The sequence below is a fragment of the Echiichthys vipera genome, assembly GCF_963691815.1.
Source record: "Echiichthys vipera genome assembly, chromosome: 18".
In the NCBI taxonomy this organism is placed as follows: Eukaryota; Metazoa; Chordata; class Actinopteri; order Perciformes; family Trachinidae; genus Echiichthys; species Echiichthys vipera.
Window position 1 is genome coordinate 17,953,202 of NC_139843.1, and position 16,803 is coordinate 17,970,004.

General features: G+C 42.7%; 1 protein-coding gene across 1 annotated transcript in view; it reads right to left on the reverse strand.

Moving 5' to 3' along the window:
* The window catches only part of shisa8b (shisa family member 8b), a gene marked incomplete at both ends in the record, with an annotated part of 40,650 nt that extends 26,508 nt beyond the window's left edge, over positions 1–14,142 (reverse strand). Inside the window, one exon of the mRNA XM_083933363.1 lies at positions 13,490–14,142. Within this exon, the coding sequence (XP_083789489.1) occupies positions 13,490–14,142 (653 nt within the window). The remainder of the gene's footprint in view (positions 1–13,489) is intronic.
* Between the last annotated feature and the right edge of the window lie 2,661 nt (positions 14,143–16,803).

The following is a 16,803-nucleotide window of genomic DNA, read 5'->3' on the forward strand; positions in this document are numbered from 1 at the left end:
TACGTTGGTGTGACGTTTTGGCTCCCCAGCATGCAGAGTACATGCTTTCTTCCACCCATATAAACAAATGGAGGATTTGACCTAACCCTAACCATCACCTTTTGTTTGATAAAATCGTTGTTTCTTTGTGCCATGTTTCACTTCTGGTTTCCTTTCGGTGTACTCTTCACTCTTTGGTCAGGCAAAAACGTCACACTCTCTTTTTCCTGGTGGACCAATGTATCTATTTCATGCTTGGTGTGAGTAGACTAACTAAAGCCAATGCCTTTATTTTGAAATGTTTTCGTTTTGTCAGTTTGCGCTCGCTGACACATCTCAAGCTGTGTGTTTATATGTATTTTGTTCTGTGTGTCCTCTACGGTAAATTCCGGTAGCTGTATGTGACTAGCGGCCTTTTAGCTGAGCAACATACGGGCACGACTTCCTGCAATATGGTCATGTTTGGACTCAGGGCTTCAAGAACTGCAAAAGAGTGACAGTAGCGCACGCATGCGTGCACACACACACACACACACACACACACACACACACACACACACACACACACGCACGCACACACACACACACACACACACACACACACACACACACACACACAGAGGCATGCTCATCACTTTGAATAAACACATTTCCTCTCCCTCTGCATTTGCTGAATTTACAGAGTTGATGGTATTCACTCCCTTGATCAATAATTCAAACTCTGGTGCTTCTGTTTCACTAACGATGCTCATGTGTTTAGCGCCCCCACCACAAACATACGCACACACACACACACACACACACACACACACACACACACACACACACACACACACACACACACACACACACACACACACACACACACACACACACCCCACACACACGCAACCTAGATTATGATGGACCTGACAATGACAGCCAGGGGCGAGTTGTTCACACTCAACCTGCCAAATAGAAAAGTGAGTCCTTTTGGCCCCTTCTCTGATCATCTACACAGTGTTTGTGTGTGTGTGATGATCTCAGACAGCGACGTGTCACAGAGTGTGTCTCCTGCAGGGACTCTGGCGATGGCCTAAAGCTGCTCTAGTGTCAGATATCATAATCATGCTTGTTTTATCGGACCACAAGTATCTAATGTAGACAAATGGTACATGGGTGTGCCGTGTCCGTGAGTGTTTGCTTGACCTCTGTATTTGGCTCCCAAGAGTTATTAACAGCAGTAAAAAGATATAAATTGTGATAACACTGTTAGATAGCTACATATGAAGAGCTCTTTTCCAAAACAAGATAAAAGCCAAATTTAAAAAAAAAATGAGTTTGAGCCACTTTGCTGTATACAGAACCTTTTCACTGCTTCATCAGGGTTTCATGCCAAATCGCTATATTTCCTTGTTTAAAATGGTCCTCAAGATGCAGTTCCTTTCCAAACCGCGACCAGGGCCAAACCTATTTTTAGCCTAAATGCGATACGTCCTCTCGACCAATCAGAATTCAGTGAGCGTTCTATGCGATCCAACATGGCGGCGCTCTGAAGAGGGAGAGTTTTTTGTTTTGTCCGTCCGTACAACATGTTCAGACTGAGCCATAAACCATTTTGGCAAGATAAATTGAATATTAACCAAATGTGTGGGTCTAGGTAAAAAAAAATTTCATTTTCCTGAAAACTATTAAAATGGATTTATAGCGTTTTGGAAAAGAGCTCCTCATATATTGTATTCTTGGGCTTTTTCTGTGGTTGGTAAAGCAGTCCAATGTAGGAAATTGCTAATGTCAAAGAAAGGTGAACACCATAAATAAGTTACAACAAAAAACATGACTCTAAGAACGGCACATTTATGAGTTACCCTCTATTTGTGGAACCCCATTTTGTAACAGAATATTATATTCATCCATTCAGATCAATTCAGATCTTAATCATCTTATTGTAACACCTTCTACAAACACTGTGCATGCGTGTGTATTAGATTATGACGTGAATTTGTCCCCTTCTAAACATTGCAAACAAAAGGACGATCTCTTTTGCAAAAATGGAAATCGCTTTCTTTCGTTTTTCTCCTCAGTTTCCAATTATTTTTCCTTTCAGTCTACTTTTTCTTTTCCCACTGCCCCCTCCTCACCTAAACTCAGCGCTAAATCTGTCTCTTCCCCCTCCCCGCTCTTTAAACCGTATCGTTTGTCTTCCTCTCCTCCAGCCCCTCTCTCTCTGCTCCCCATTCCCTCTCTGACTCATTGAAGCGCAGAGCCTCGGGCCTCCACGCACTCTTCTCTTGGCTCGCCGCTCAAACAACTTGCTGATTTGGACTTTTAATCTGCAACAAAAACTGCACCTGTCTCAGGGCTATGTAGTGTTTATGGAGCGTTGGCTGAGCTTCATGAGACTTTCTGTGGATGCCTTTGAAAGACTGAAGATGACCGTGCAGCTGGTTTAAAGACTCACAGGGTGGGATGGACTGACAGAAATAGCTTGTGGTGGCTTTCGAAGATAAAGTCCGATTCAGTGATATTATGAATGAACAGGTGCATGATTGTTAATAAAAATGCAGCCTGGATCAGTTTCCATATCCGGTCATAACTTAACTCACCACAATTTGTCATCCTGTTGCTGCCATCTTAGATCCATGTGTCTACAAGTTTTTAGTTGCACTCACCGAAATTTAAACGGTTGTTGGCACGTCTCACCGACTAACACAACAAAGTCACTTTTAATGTGGTAACAAGCAAATGTTTCTGAGGTCAAATCCTTCAAACCTGCCAGAATTTTTAAAGGGGCTGTACTCGTCATTCGGAGCATTAGCACATATAGCACAACACATTTTTCTATGTAAAGATATAGTGGAGTAATGGCGTCTGGTTAACTTGGAATTTGAGTTTCTCTGTTGTTGCGCTGTGTGAATGCATTGGCTGGTATTGAATGTCGAGGGCCGCCCCAAAACATTGGTAATTAGTTGGGTAATGACCGATGAGAACCTTGTGGAGGCAACTTTTTTCTGCAATTAGAGTACACCTTACATCCCATATTGTAAAAAGTGAGGTTTCCATGTCTTTTATGATTATAAAACAAAGTTCTGCTATAGAGCAGCTACAGCAGGGCTGCGATTATATGCAGAGACACAGAGAGCGCAGATGCAGAAGACATGGAAACGCTGTCCAATCAGAGCAGACTAGGATTTTTCAGGAGGGGGTCTTAAAGAGACAGGCGCTTTAATGGAGCATTTCAGACAGAGGGTGAATACAGGTAAAATCCGACAAAGTGAGGACATTAAACATAACATTAAAGTATGTAAACATGTTGTAGTTGGAACCCAAAATTAACCTGAAAATTAACATAATATGTCCCCTTTAAATAACCTTAAACAGTCCTCCAGGAATTTGTCAGCTCTCAAATGCAAGAAGGACCACACATTCAACCAGTTCTCACATCACTCACTAGTTTGCATACATAATATTTTAACAAATCATGGCCAGACTGGACAAACATGCTTGCAAATATAGTCACATTTCCCTCCATGAAATGATCCAGCTGTAAGTCCAAACCAAGTGTGACCGCAGCTCCAGAAACCAACCTCCTTGTAAAAACGTTAAGTGACCGAGGGACTTTGTTGCCCTGAATTCAGATTTTCAGGCACAGCTCCCTCTGAGATTCTAATCTGCTAATGTGCAGACAGTATTTAGAAAATTGAACAAGAAAAATTAAAAACTACATTGCATAATTTGGGAAATTTTGCTGCAAATGTTTTTATGGTTTATGGTGGATGCTCTGCTATCTCTGGTGCCAGGGAAAGTTCATTGACTATATGATATGTATATACTCCATAAGTAACCCTATGGTTAGTCCTGCCGCTGCCCTTTATTACTCTTTAAAATGTTGCGTAACAGCGATGTGCCTAAGACCTGTGGGATCACATTACAGCAACATTGAGATGAGACTTTGCTAATGTCCTTTAACAATCAATTACTCCACCTCAATGACCCAGATCAGAACAAAATCCATGATTAGTTACAACTAATATTACTGTCACTTTCCAAAACAGTGACTCCATTGATTAATCTACAGTGTAAAATGTCCTGAATACATATATCTACATTTAGGACATACAGTGCATATCTCCTGTAAATCCTCATGTACTTTGCATCAGTGCAAACACATTATTGTTCCTGTTATTACACATGTGGATTTTTAAAACAATCTCTTGGGTTCCAGTTAAATGTTTACACGCTTTTTTTCTGATAATATCCTAGAATGAAACTAGGCATTGAACTTGAATAATTAACACACACTGATAAAAGTCTCTGTTTTTACTACTAGCTACATTTTAGCCTCACACAGAAACACACGTGGGGACAGTTAGTCAATCGGTGATGTTCCTCCACTGGACTTTTCTGGTCAAAACCTCTCTCCGGTTTCTAGACACCATCCTTCATGCAATTTAGCTTTTTAAAAAAGACCAACTTTTAAATAATCCACTGAAATAAAGTAAAAGGTCTATGCCAGATATATCCGCATCACAATTTCTTTACACCCCCCCCCAGCTCCGTTGGCACTGCTCTCTTGTCACTCAGTACTCCCTCTTTTCATCAAATGTACAGTTAAAGCCAGTTTCGCTGTCGCTGACAATTAGTGATTAAGAGTGAGGAGATGACAGCTTGCAGCTTACACACGCGCACACACACACACACACACACACACACACACACACACGCACACAAACACACACACACACACACACACCCACCCACACACACACACACACACACACACACACACACACACACACACACACACACACACACACACACACACACACAAACACACACACACACAGTCCTACGCCAAACATGTTTCCCATCAGACGTACTTTGAAATTGAACGTACTCTCATCACTGAAGTCAGCCAGTTCCCCTCCGTCCACACAACATGCTCCTCAGCAAAGGAAAGTCTAGCCTTTTCATTGTTTCTGCTGATGAGAGGTTTGGTCACTATAGAGTGGGCTTTCAGTCCAAAAAGTCTTAAACGATGACATACTGTGTGCAGAGACAGATCCTTACCCTGTTCAGCACTAAACTGGAGAGCAACTCCAGCTGCAGTGTTGAAACGATTCCCCAATGAGTCTTTCCATAATTCTCTCCCCCATCCTTCTCGTGCCTGTCACCTTAGAGCAGCTCGCCATCTTGTAAAGTAACCAGGAGACTGTCTGATAAATAGGGTGTGTCCAACAATTAAGTCAATTGTCAGATCCGAAAGTGTTCTCTTATTTTGCTGACTGCAGGTTTATATTGAAGTGCCTCAGTTATTTAAAAAGCATGCTAGTACAGCAGTAGTACAGCCACAGCGGATATTCTAACAAATTTTGAACAATAAAAAAAACAGTATTTCAGAATAGATCAAGAAGTAATAGTATATAGTATAATAGTTGTAATATAAGTTTTACGGAAACTTGTATGTTATTTGTGCACCAAATAAAAGTTAAATATAATTTTCATGTGCTCGTTTTGTCATGAAACTGCACCCAAAAACCTGGAGGCAAGGAGGCCTTTACACCTTTGTGCGTCTGACTGCTCATTTCTCAGACATATTAGGTGCTTAGCAAACAAACAGGATTAATGGTGACAAATATGGTGGAAGCCTGCATAGCTATGTGGATTATTATTCAGTTGTTAGATGCAGGCTACTTCTTGAGGGGTCCTCCGTATGTTCCATAAGCCTCTGCCTTTGCGGATTTAATTTAGCATTTTGTTAGGGCTAGAGGTTACGGTTAGGGTTAGGGGGTAGTGTTAGGGTTTACATAGGCCTATTTGCTGTGGAATTCAGCACTGATTGTGGAAAAAAAACCCAGACGGGGGAACGTGGGACCCTTTTCTAAAAAAAGGACCCGGGGAACATTGGTACGCTCCTGGTACGCTCCCCTTCTTGATGCTAACAAGCTGATTTGTTTATTTTCCCCTGTAGTCAGGGTTGCATGTGTTTTTTTTTCTTCTTTTTTTCAGCCACCTTATAGCTTAATGAAAGAAATGTGATTCCTGTGTGATTTTTCAGTTCTCAAATACCCTGTATAGGTAAGGTATTATTCAGCTGTTTGATGCAGGTACCATCTGAGTGGTTTTGTTTCAACGCTAACGAGCTAACTTTTTCCCTCTGGCGCAGGGTCTGCCAAGTGATTTTTCTTTATTCAGCCACCTTGAAAGTGAAAGGGATGCCGTTTTGTGGTAAATGAAAAGTTTTCAAGTCGTCTACATAGTTATCTGGCTTGTTTCTAGCTGGTTTTCAGGCCTAATTGAAGCTGTAGACAGATGGCCAATTAGAAGTTTGGGAGAAGGATGAAATGGAGCTGCAGGGGCCAACTCACTGTGTGTCTGCTGGTCCTGTGAACTTCACTTTTGACTGATATGGGTTTGACTGTGACAGACAACATGTTAATCTTGGAATCAGCTATTTTATGCAGTCTTAAAAATGGAAACGCCACTTTCAATTTATGATAAGGATAAAAAGCTGCCAATCTTTCAAATTTTTGGATGTCAGACGATTTTGCCTCACCCTGATAAACAGACCACCACGAGACAAACAGAAACAGCACATAGCCAAACCCTCAAGTTAGTGCAGGGCACTGACCCACATTTAAGTTTGTGTCGGTCCAGTGAAGGCCGGCAGGACTGAGGAGGAGAGAGGAAGGTAAAGCAGCTGGAGGGGGAGAATTGTCACAAATGATAGAACCAGGAAACTATCAACTTACATGTCCTTTCACTTTGGGAGGAATTGCATCAAGTTGTGACGCAGGCGCATACGTGTGGACACTAGAACACATTTACTCGAGCGTGGCATACATGCATGCAGACTAGGCATGTTCTCTCACACACATTGGTGACAGGTGAGAGGTGATAGAGAGTGAAAGCTCAGCCCTGGAGGTCATCAGACGGCAGGAGAGATTAAGGTGAGAGGGGAAAGTGGAGCAGAGGAGGAAACTTCGAGGAAACTTGCTAAAAAGTTGTGTCTTTTGTCATTTTCGATGCTTGTGTGTGTGTGTGTGTGTGTGTGTGTGTGTGTGTGTGTTCCAACATGCATAAATACTGTAAATCAGTGAGCACGTAGGGTTATAGAAGGAACCGAAATAAAAGAGATTCAATAAAGTTTATTTAATATCTGTGAATGAAGAATAAGTAGATAAGAAATGTGGGGAAAATGAATGAAGTAATCACTTCACACTATTTACTTCAGTTATATGTTGTTGCATTGATGACTGCTCTCACCTACTATACGTAATTAGTGGGAGTCTATGGAGCACATCAATACATTAGAGAATAACATCCTATTTATAGATTTTATTTTGAACATTTAAAATTCACAAACTCGATATCTGCTCTCTGCTACAAGGAAAGCATAACTATGGAATTTTCCTAAAAGCAGGTTTTGTATTGATTTGATGCCTCTGGATCCACTTTGTTGTTGAAATTGTTGTCCAGTAGTGAGCTGGACCTGTTAACTACACATCCTCACATTCTTGTATCTTTTTGTTTTTTAAATCTTCCTGACCGTTTTATTATAACAAATCATCCGGTGTATCTAAGTCAATGAAACTTGACATTTTAACAGTCTGACTCACAGGATGTAGTCTGCGTGAAACCGTTTTAAAAATCCCCGTCACTATGTGAAACAACAGCCTCCGAGCTTGTAATGCTGATTCGTTTTCTGATATGGCCGTCATCGATCTGTGGTGATTTGGCACGTCTTTTAACTCTTGCCCTGATATTGACTTGACCAGTTTTCCTGAGTTGTTCACCACTTAACACATGCTGCCAAAGACAATTGGGATTGGTTTAATGAAATACAAACAAGCAGAGTGTTTTTTCTTTTAGTACAGAGTCACGATGGGTTCAGCCGGAACTTTCTCCAGTGCTAAGACAAAGTGTGGAGATCTGGCTATGCAAGACTAAATTGATAACAATGATGTGATAACTCTAGTATTTATTATTATTATTATTACTATTATTACTTATACTTATAAACACATACTTTTTAAAGTTGAGTTGTAACTCGTGGCTTTATTAATGGCTAATACAGGATCTATAAATGCTATATAAGTAGTAAACCATTCATAATGACAGGTTTAAGGTTGCCAGACTGTGGCAAAATCCCTCTGGCTGGTGTGTGTCATTGCACTTGACTGGCTTTGTTGTTGTTTTTGTCTATCTCTTTAATATATTGTGCAGGAATTGTTTATACCATCCTGACAAAATCCATTAATGAAAACGTTATTCACATGAACCCCTTTTATTGCAGCCCCATGCACACTGTGGTAAGGGAACCAACTTCTATAACTGTTGGGTGTGAGACTGTGTTGGATCTGATGACTAATTTAAAAGGACTTAATCGCCTTCTAACAAGTCATCACTTCTGCAGTTATGAATGTAGGTCATTATAAAGTGTCATTTGTGAGTGTCTCACTTTCTAATAAGCCATCAAGAGAGATTAATTACAGAGCAGTCAAAAAGACAAAGGAAGTTATGCTGGATGAGGATGTACACCAGCTGAAGGGACTTCTTAGATCGAGGGGTGCTCTTGTTAAAAGCGTATTAATCATTTACACTGCATTTATTAACCAGTAATGAAGCAGTTAGTTACAACTTTATAAAGCCTTAATGTAGTATGCGTTACTAGAAAACTGGACCCACCATATGAATACACATGCTTCATTTATACTTTTAAAGAACATGTTTACAGGCTTTAATTCTGAGAAACACATTATTTTTCTCATAATGTCTGTCTGAATATACCTGTATTTACTCTCTGTCTTCTAACGCCTGTCTCTTTAAGCTCAATTTCCCCCAAACTATCGCTAAAAATCAATGTCGTTCAGTTATTAACCGTAACACCATATCCTGGTGTCATTATAAAATGTGTACGGAAGAGAATAAGAGAGGCTGAAATGGAAAAGTGGTCCCATTTGTTTCGTGCAGTTGTCGTCCATATGTTTGTCCACGCTGTATTGAGTATTGCTTATCTGTCTGCCTTCAATCAGGGCAGAGGCGACAAACCCTTTAAGTGACACTGTCCTTCGTTACATAACATGATGGCTTAAAGGCCCACTGCAGTGGACACACACACACACACACACACACACACACACACACACACACACACACACACACACACACAAACACACACCCAAGCACCTATAGATCTGTATGCTTATGGGGTGGATGCTGGATGAAAACCTTGTATCTTTTTTGATCTGTCTATATTCATTCTATGTTATATTGGAGATACACGTTTTTTTGTACTGTTGACAGCATCTGGAGTGCTGGGTCACATAAATGCTCAGATACATACATGAACAAACACTCTTGCATGAATTAACTCACTTCCCACATTTGCGCACACACACACACACACACACACACACACACACACACACACACACACACACACACACACACACACACACACACACACACACACACACACACACACACACACACACACACACGCTGCTTAAACCATGTGACCTCTGCCGCCACCATGTTGGACCTCAACCTCTCACTCTTGTGTCAGGTGGACATTGTATTGCAGTGCATCTCGCCTCTTGGCTATTCTGACCCCTGACTGTGGTGATCTGAACCGTGCTCACGCAACCTAAATGCCACCACTATCTTTCTCGTTGCTAATTGAACTATAAATCACTGCAAGTGCATATGTGTGCGTGTGTGAGTGTGTAAATCATGAAGGTCATCGATGTTTGTTTACGCTCTGGCTGTAAAGCCAGTCTCTCTCCAGTTGAGGCCTTTCATTAGACGTGACACGAATGACCTAAGGCGGCTCTCTCCGTTCCCTTTGTTGGCTGAGGCTTAGTGCAGCATGCAAACATACTGAACCTGGTTAGGTTGGGTTCATGTATTAGAAGGTATGTGTGTATGTGTGTGGGAGGAGGGTAATCTGAGAGGAGGATCACTTTGGATTTTAACTTTCAAAGCTGATTCGGGAGAAGTGGTGGGATTTCAGAGTGTTAATCATCCTGCACTCACATGACGTTGAGACCAAGGGAAGCACGATGGCAAGGAAAGAAAGTGAAATAAAAAATAAAAGAGCAGGTGCGAGGCAGAGTGCAGAAGTTGTCTTTTGTGCTTCCAGCTCTGAAGTGGGTGGACACATGTACATACTTATGCATCTCACCTCATGAAGTGCATGCAGTACATGAGGTCTTAGTTGCATGTACACTTTTGGACCAGGGATTTATGTCAGCAGGCTAATAACTCAACGAGTGTGCAGGCAGAGCAGTCCAGAAACGGTAAAGCTGTAATCTTGGTGAAATTTGTTTAATCGTGAGGAGGAGCGGTAATCTGTCGAGAGATGGGCTCACAGAGGGAGGGTGTTTATGCAGCCGGAGTGTTTCTATTTCAGTGAGGTGCTACCCTGCAGGAAAATATTAATCCTGGCCGCATGTGTTCCGCCGAATGAGTTCTGCGGCTCAGGTTAATGGGAGACGCACAGGCAGAGCTGCTGGTCGATGGACGTTTGGTGAGGGGAGTGTGGCTGTCCACTTTCTCCATTAAAATGCAAAAAGGAACCAGTTAAAAAAAATAAGTGAAAGTGGAGGGAGAAGTGGGAGTGACAAGTAAGGCGGGAGACTCACAGGAGAGGAGTGAGGAGGGCTGGGGTGGGGGTGGGGGTGGGGGTGGGGAGTTGATGGTGAGAGAGATGGAGAGAAAAAGAGGAGGGAATATAAGATGGGAGTGGTTGAAACTGGCCTGTGCCTTAGCTCTTTGGGCCCCAGAGGAGAGAGAGGGACAGGGATGAAGAGACCCACGAAGGCTGCAAGAAAAGGAAAGCACAAAGGGTGGAAGATAGCTGGAGAATGAGGGATGGAGGTGTGGAGGAAGTCCAGTGAAGGGGACTTTGAGTAACGTGAACAGTGTACTGTGTGGCAGCAGGATGAAAAGAACAAATGGCACATAATGAACTAGAGATCGGTAGAAGAGAATAAGATGCGAAACAAGAAGACTGGAGAGATAAGAAAAACGAGCTGTAGATAAAGAAAAGATCGAGGAGAGGCAGCTAGCGAGGGACGAAAGCGGGGGATATTTAAGCCTATGCTGTGCCCTGTTTGGTGTAATGATTTCCTGAGGCGAACAGATTGAACCCTGGACCACCTATTTAGCCCGACTGCAATGGGAGTGTGTGTTTACTTGTGTGTGTGTGTGTGTGTGTGTGTGTGGGTGTTTGTGCGTGCACGCGTGCCTGCATGTGTATCAGACAGAAATACCAAACTGTAAATGCTAAATGTCATCCCTACACAGCCCATTAATTATTAGTTTTTCAATCCACAAGTGTAAGAAGTGATTTGATCTGTGCTCATTGGAAAATTTGCACACTTGAGGCAAATGAAAGAGAAGGAATTCTCGCACAGAAGATGTTCATTCTTCAAGAGTGCTTCACTTTTAACTTGAAGGGCCAATATTATTCTCATTTCCAGGTTCACACTTGTATTTTGGGTTTCTACGAGAACATGTTTACATGCTTTAATGTTCAAAAAACACATTATTTCTCTCATACTGTCTGTCTGAATATACCTGAATACAGCCTCTGTCTGAAACGCTCCATTTTGGCGCCTGTCTCTTTAAGACCCCCTTCCAAAAGAGCCAAGTCTGCTCTGATTGGTCAGTGTTTCCAGGTCTTTTGAATCTGCAATTTTACTTCTCTGCACCGGGAAAGACTGTAATGGCACTGTAGCAGCACTTTCTACCTACATATAGTACAGTTGTACAGTACAGTTTAGTTGACTGAGCGTTTTGATACTTTCACAGTGTTTAGCACCTCAACCTGCTTTATAATAAAAAAAGACATGGAAATCTCACTTTTTACAATATGTGAACACCTACTGCAGCAAAAAGGGTTTGGTCAATTTGCCTTTTTTCAGTGTTTTTGTTTATTTCAAATATACGTCATGCTTACAGGCAAAGCAAATGGTACACAGGGGGTGAAATACAGATGCAAATGAAAAAGAAAATGGAAAAAAAGGAGAAAGAAAGAAACAGGCACAAAGAAATAAAAACAAATCCAAAATTAGATACATTAAAAATGATGAGCAAAAGCAAAATAAGGGTGTGAAATATGTGTATGTAGGAGGGTATAGAAACTTAGGTATGGTCTAAATAACAACATGCATATCACTGAGAATTACATGGCTCATAAATCTCTACACACGTTAAAGTGTAATTCTGGCACAAAATCATCCCATGGTCTTTTTTGGCGTAAATATACATCAAACAAGCCATTAAGACCATTTTCTTTGTTGATGACATATTAACAGAGAAATCCCGGACAGTCGCCAGCAGCCAGACATGGCTAACACTGAGTAGCTCGGGCAGAGGGCCAAACTCATCCAAAACTGCTGATTTCTTCCACTAATCTTGCTCAAAATAACACCAAAAATAACACCAAAACAGTTGATTACCGAATGCACTGGAGTTCAATTCAAAACTTTCCTCCTTGAACTGAACTCCAGTGCATTCAGTAATTGTTCAAACTGCCTCTCAATATGGACGTACTCGGCTGCTTAAGTCTTTTTTTAAAATAAACTCCGGGTTCTCTAAGTACGTTGTTGGTGCTTTGTTTTAAGTGGACACGCATCATGTTACTGCAGAGGTTTGGTGCTATTTTGAGCAATACAGGTGGTTATAAAAAGCCGTTTTGGATGGGTCAGTGCTCCGCCCAGAGCTACTCAGTGTTAGCCATGTCTGGCTGTTAGCGACTGTCCGGGATCTCTGTTAATAGTTCTCTGTTAATCAACAAAAAAACTTTCTTGATGGCTTATTTGATGCATATTCATGCTGAAAAGACCGTGGAATGCATTTACGCCGGAATTACACTTTGAGATCAAAAGTATTTTACTCTCAGTTATTCACACAGTCTCTGTGTGACTCTGTTTTCTTCCGTCTTTCTGCTATTTGAACTTCAGGTCGATATAAAATTCCAGTTTCACCTCCAGAACAAAGCTTATGTCCTAAACAGGTTTTATGAGGTTGGGGTGAGCTCAAACTTTGTTATGTGTTGTTAGAAAAGGTTTGGAAATGTTTTTGTACACATGCAAACAAACATACGTGCACACACACACACACGCACGCACGCACGCGCACACACGCACGCACGCACGCGCACGCGCACGCGCACACGCACACGCACACGCACACACACACAGACACACACACACACACAAACACACACACACACACACACACACACACACACATATGTTAGTAGGCCTGCAGATACACATTCAAAGTTGGAAGTTGTAAATTTCAAGCTGTGCATGTTAATGAAACACGAAGCTGCATCTCGAAATGTTTCTACTCTGTTTTCTAAATTTCTGTTGGCTCGGGTGAGGTCAGAATTTCCAACTTTCCAACAAACCTGCAATGCATCAGAACACACAAACATGCAAATACAAACACATACATGCATTCACAAACACACACAGACGTACCCCACACTGACACACCACACCGTCATGCTCCTTACCTGGAGTTGAGATCAGTGTGCCCCGCCCCTGCTCCTCCGCCTCCTCCTCCTCCACTTCCTCCCCGACTCTTCTCCAGACCCAGTTTGGTGAAGATGCCCACCAGCACCATGATGGCCACCACGCCGCAGATGATGTAGACGATGAGGTGCGTGCGGTCACGGTCCTGGTCCTCCTGGCCCTCTGTGATTGTGGCCACAGGCTTACCGGTGTTGGCCCAGATGGGCGTGTCGTAGTTGGAGCAGATTCTCTGGTCCAGCCGCTGCTGGCGGAACTGGCAGCAGAAGCGGTAGAAGCAGGTACCACAGCAGTACAGGAAGACGCCGGCGTTGCAGTTGAACGGCGGGTCCCACTGGCCCATTACATCGTAGTAACCCTGGCAACGCGTCCCACCGGTGGGAAGCGCATCCTCGTCGTCTGCGTCTCCGCCGCTAGCAGGAGTGGACAGCCCTGTCTCTAGAGGAGTGTTCTTAGTAGTCTCCACGTAGCTTGGAGTCGTCTGGTTGGCCACCGTTGTGGGGGCAATGAATGAGTCGCCTTCAGTTACCGCCAGTGTGGTAACGGATGGATCCTGGGTTAGGGTCAGCTGAGTTGTAAGGAAGGAGAGGTGGAAGAAGAGGAGAAGGTGGCAGGAGGAAGGGTTGCTTGCCGCCATGCTGCTCTGAGAACCCTTCTGTCCAATGTCCCACCTGCAGGCTTCAGACGGACAACAGATGAGTTTGAAGACAGGTGTAAAGAAAGATAATGACTTTCAGATTTACTTTGCTATTTCAAACAATTCAAGGTAGAAGTTATTTCGTGATGATATGTCAACAAACAACAGCAATCTACATGAGCTTCGGACATGCAAAGCGGCACTTCTGCTACATAACAACAATCGAAAAGAAACAGATTTGTGACACGTTCCTGTAAAAACTTAGAGGAAATTGATTTTTAACCAGAATGATTAAACACATGATGCATGTATTGATCTTTCAAGCTTATGGAATCAATAATGAAAAGCGGGTAGAGGACGTTTTAAACAGGTCAGTCAGGATCACTATTGGAGACTGCTACATACAGTGAGACAGTGAGGCACTCATTACCAAACTTTTGAGGTTAACAAGAGAAACTCAAGGTCAATTAAACATTCAGATGTCTTTTTAAAAAATGATTTAGTAGATTATTTATTATACTTTTTAAGGGAGCCCTTTTATTCATTAAAAATCAAAACAGAAAGTAAGCATCAAAACATGACTTTACCTTCAACCAGCTTACAATGTCATCCTCCTTTTGAAATAAAGCAATAAAGCACTGGGAGTTAAGTGCAGAAAGCCACAGAAAGCGTTCTCACCTTTTTCTCTTTGATATCTGCACACAGCCAGCCGTCCTCTGCTGTTCTTCCCCAAAGTTCAAGAGCTCAAAATTCCCACTAGAAATATCTACAAACTTTACTCAGCAGCATTTTTCCCCTGTGTCCCCGCAGATCTCCTTCTCTCTCTTCTTCATGTGTTCTCCATTGTCAGCTGGGGGGCTCGATCCAGGGGATTCAACAAACACAGAACGGCAATTTCCTGTTATCCTCTTTTTTCCTCCCGTATCACTTCTTCTTCTTTTTCTTCTTCTTCTTCTTCTGCTCTTAAAACGCTGCTCAGTATGTGCTGGCACGCGTGAGTCCAGACTGGTCCAGGACTGTTAGGATCTTCTGGTGCCAAAACCACTGTGTCCTATGTGCATGTGTGTACATATATTTGTTTGTGTGTGTGAAAAAAATTGTATGAGTGTGTGTGTGGCTGCACTGAGCGCTGCAACAGATCGGGAACCAAATGAGATCCCCTCCTCTGTTTACCTCTCCTCGGTGCCAGATAGGCAAAGGGAGTGAGAGAGAGGAAAGAGAGAGAGAGAGGGAGAGAGTGAAAGAAAAAGAGAGAGAGTGTGTGTGTGTGTGTGGGGGGGGATATATCCAGCTGCATCTCCTATCATCCCCAGAGGAAAAAAGCCTGGGAGGGAGGAGATGGGCAAAAAATAAAAAGAGGAGGGGGACAGCAGAAATGTGGACTATAACTGAGTGATTAAAGTCACTTTATTTATATATATATATAAATTAATATAGATAAAAATAAATATATAAAAACACAGAATCTCTCTGTTCCCCTGTTTCCATCCCTTTGTCCTGTGTGTGTTGTATGTCAAATGTGTTTGCGCGGGAGATGGAGGACAGTCAACATCTGCAGCGGTCACTCCTGCTCATCATCCACTTATTGCTCTCATTTTCCTGCATCCCCCTTCACCAAACACACACACACACACACAAACACATGCACCTTCGAGCATCATCATCCCCCCTCCTCCCTTTTTCTCCCCCACTTCCCAATCCCTCATCTCCCACTTCGACATCCATTCTTCTCCACTCTCTTTGCGTGTCTTTCCCGCCCTCCCCTCGCGCCTTGGGCATAGATAACACACTTGTTTGCAGATTTCTGTGTCGACTATGTGCACGTATGAGTGTGTCTGTGCGCACCCGTGTATGTGTGTGTGTGTAAGCGTCTGTTTGCGTCAGAAAGATTCAGGAGTCAGCCGGGTCCAACTCCAGCTTTGCCGCTTCTTTTGTGTAAATCCCAACCTGCGCAGGAGATGCCAAAACCAGGAGACTGGCACACACTGTAAAAACACACACACACACACACACACACACACACACACACACACACACACACACACACACACACACACACACACTCAGCACTCATAAAACTGATTTGTGCAAAAACTGTATTTTTCTTACCCTCTCTCTCTCTCTCTCTCTCTCTCTCTTTCACTCTCACACACACACACACACACACACACACACACACACACACACACACACACACACACACACACACACACACACACACACACACACACACACACACACACTTACACTGGGGCCAATTATAAGAGCTTCTCTCAGAGTAAACTACCACATGTACAAATTTTAATGGAATTATAAGCCAGATTGACAAGGAGCTTTTTGTTTTGCTTTCCGCTAATCGCCTCTCCCAAAATCCCCTCCTTTATGTCTTGTCATTCCGGAGCAAACTCAAAGCTTCCTCCACTTTCCTCTGATTTTCACTCTATTGCGTGGATATCTGTGAGAAAGAGAGAGACCGGGAGAGGGAAAGTGTAATAGAGAGAATGAAAAGAAGAGAGTAAATGTAGGGCAGTGGGGAGGAGGCCCGACAAGAAACGAAAGAAAGAAGGAAAGAAAGGAAGGAAGTGGGGGAGGGAGAGGTGGAACAGTGGAGGAAAAACGATTGGCTGAGGACCAAAGATGAGAGAGGACACACTCGGAGAG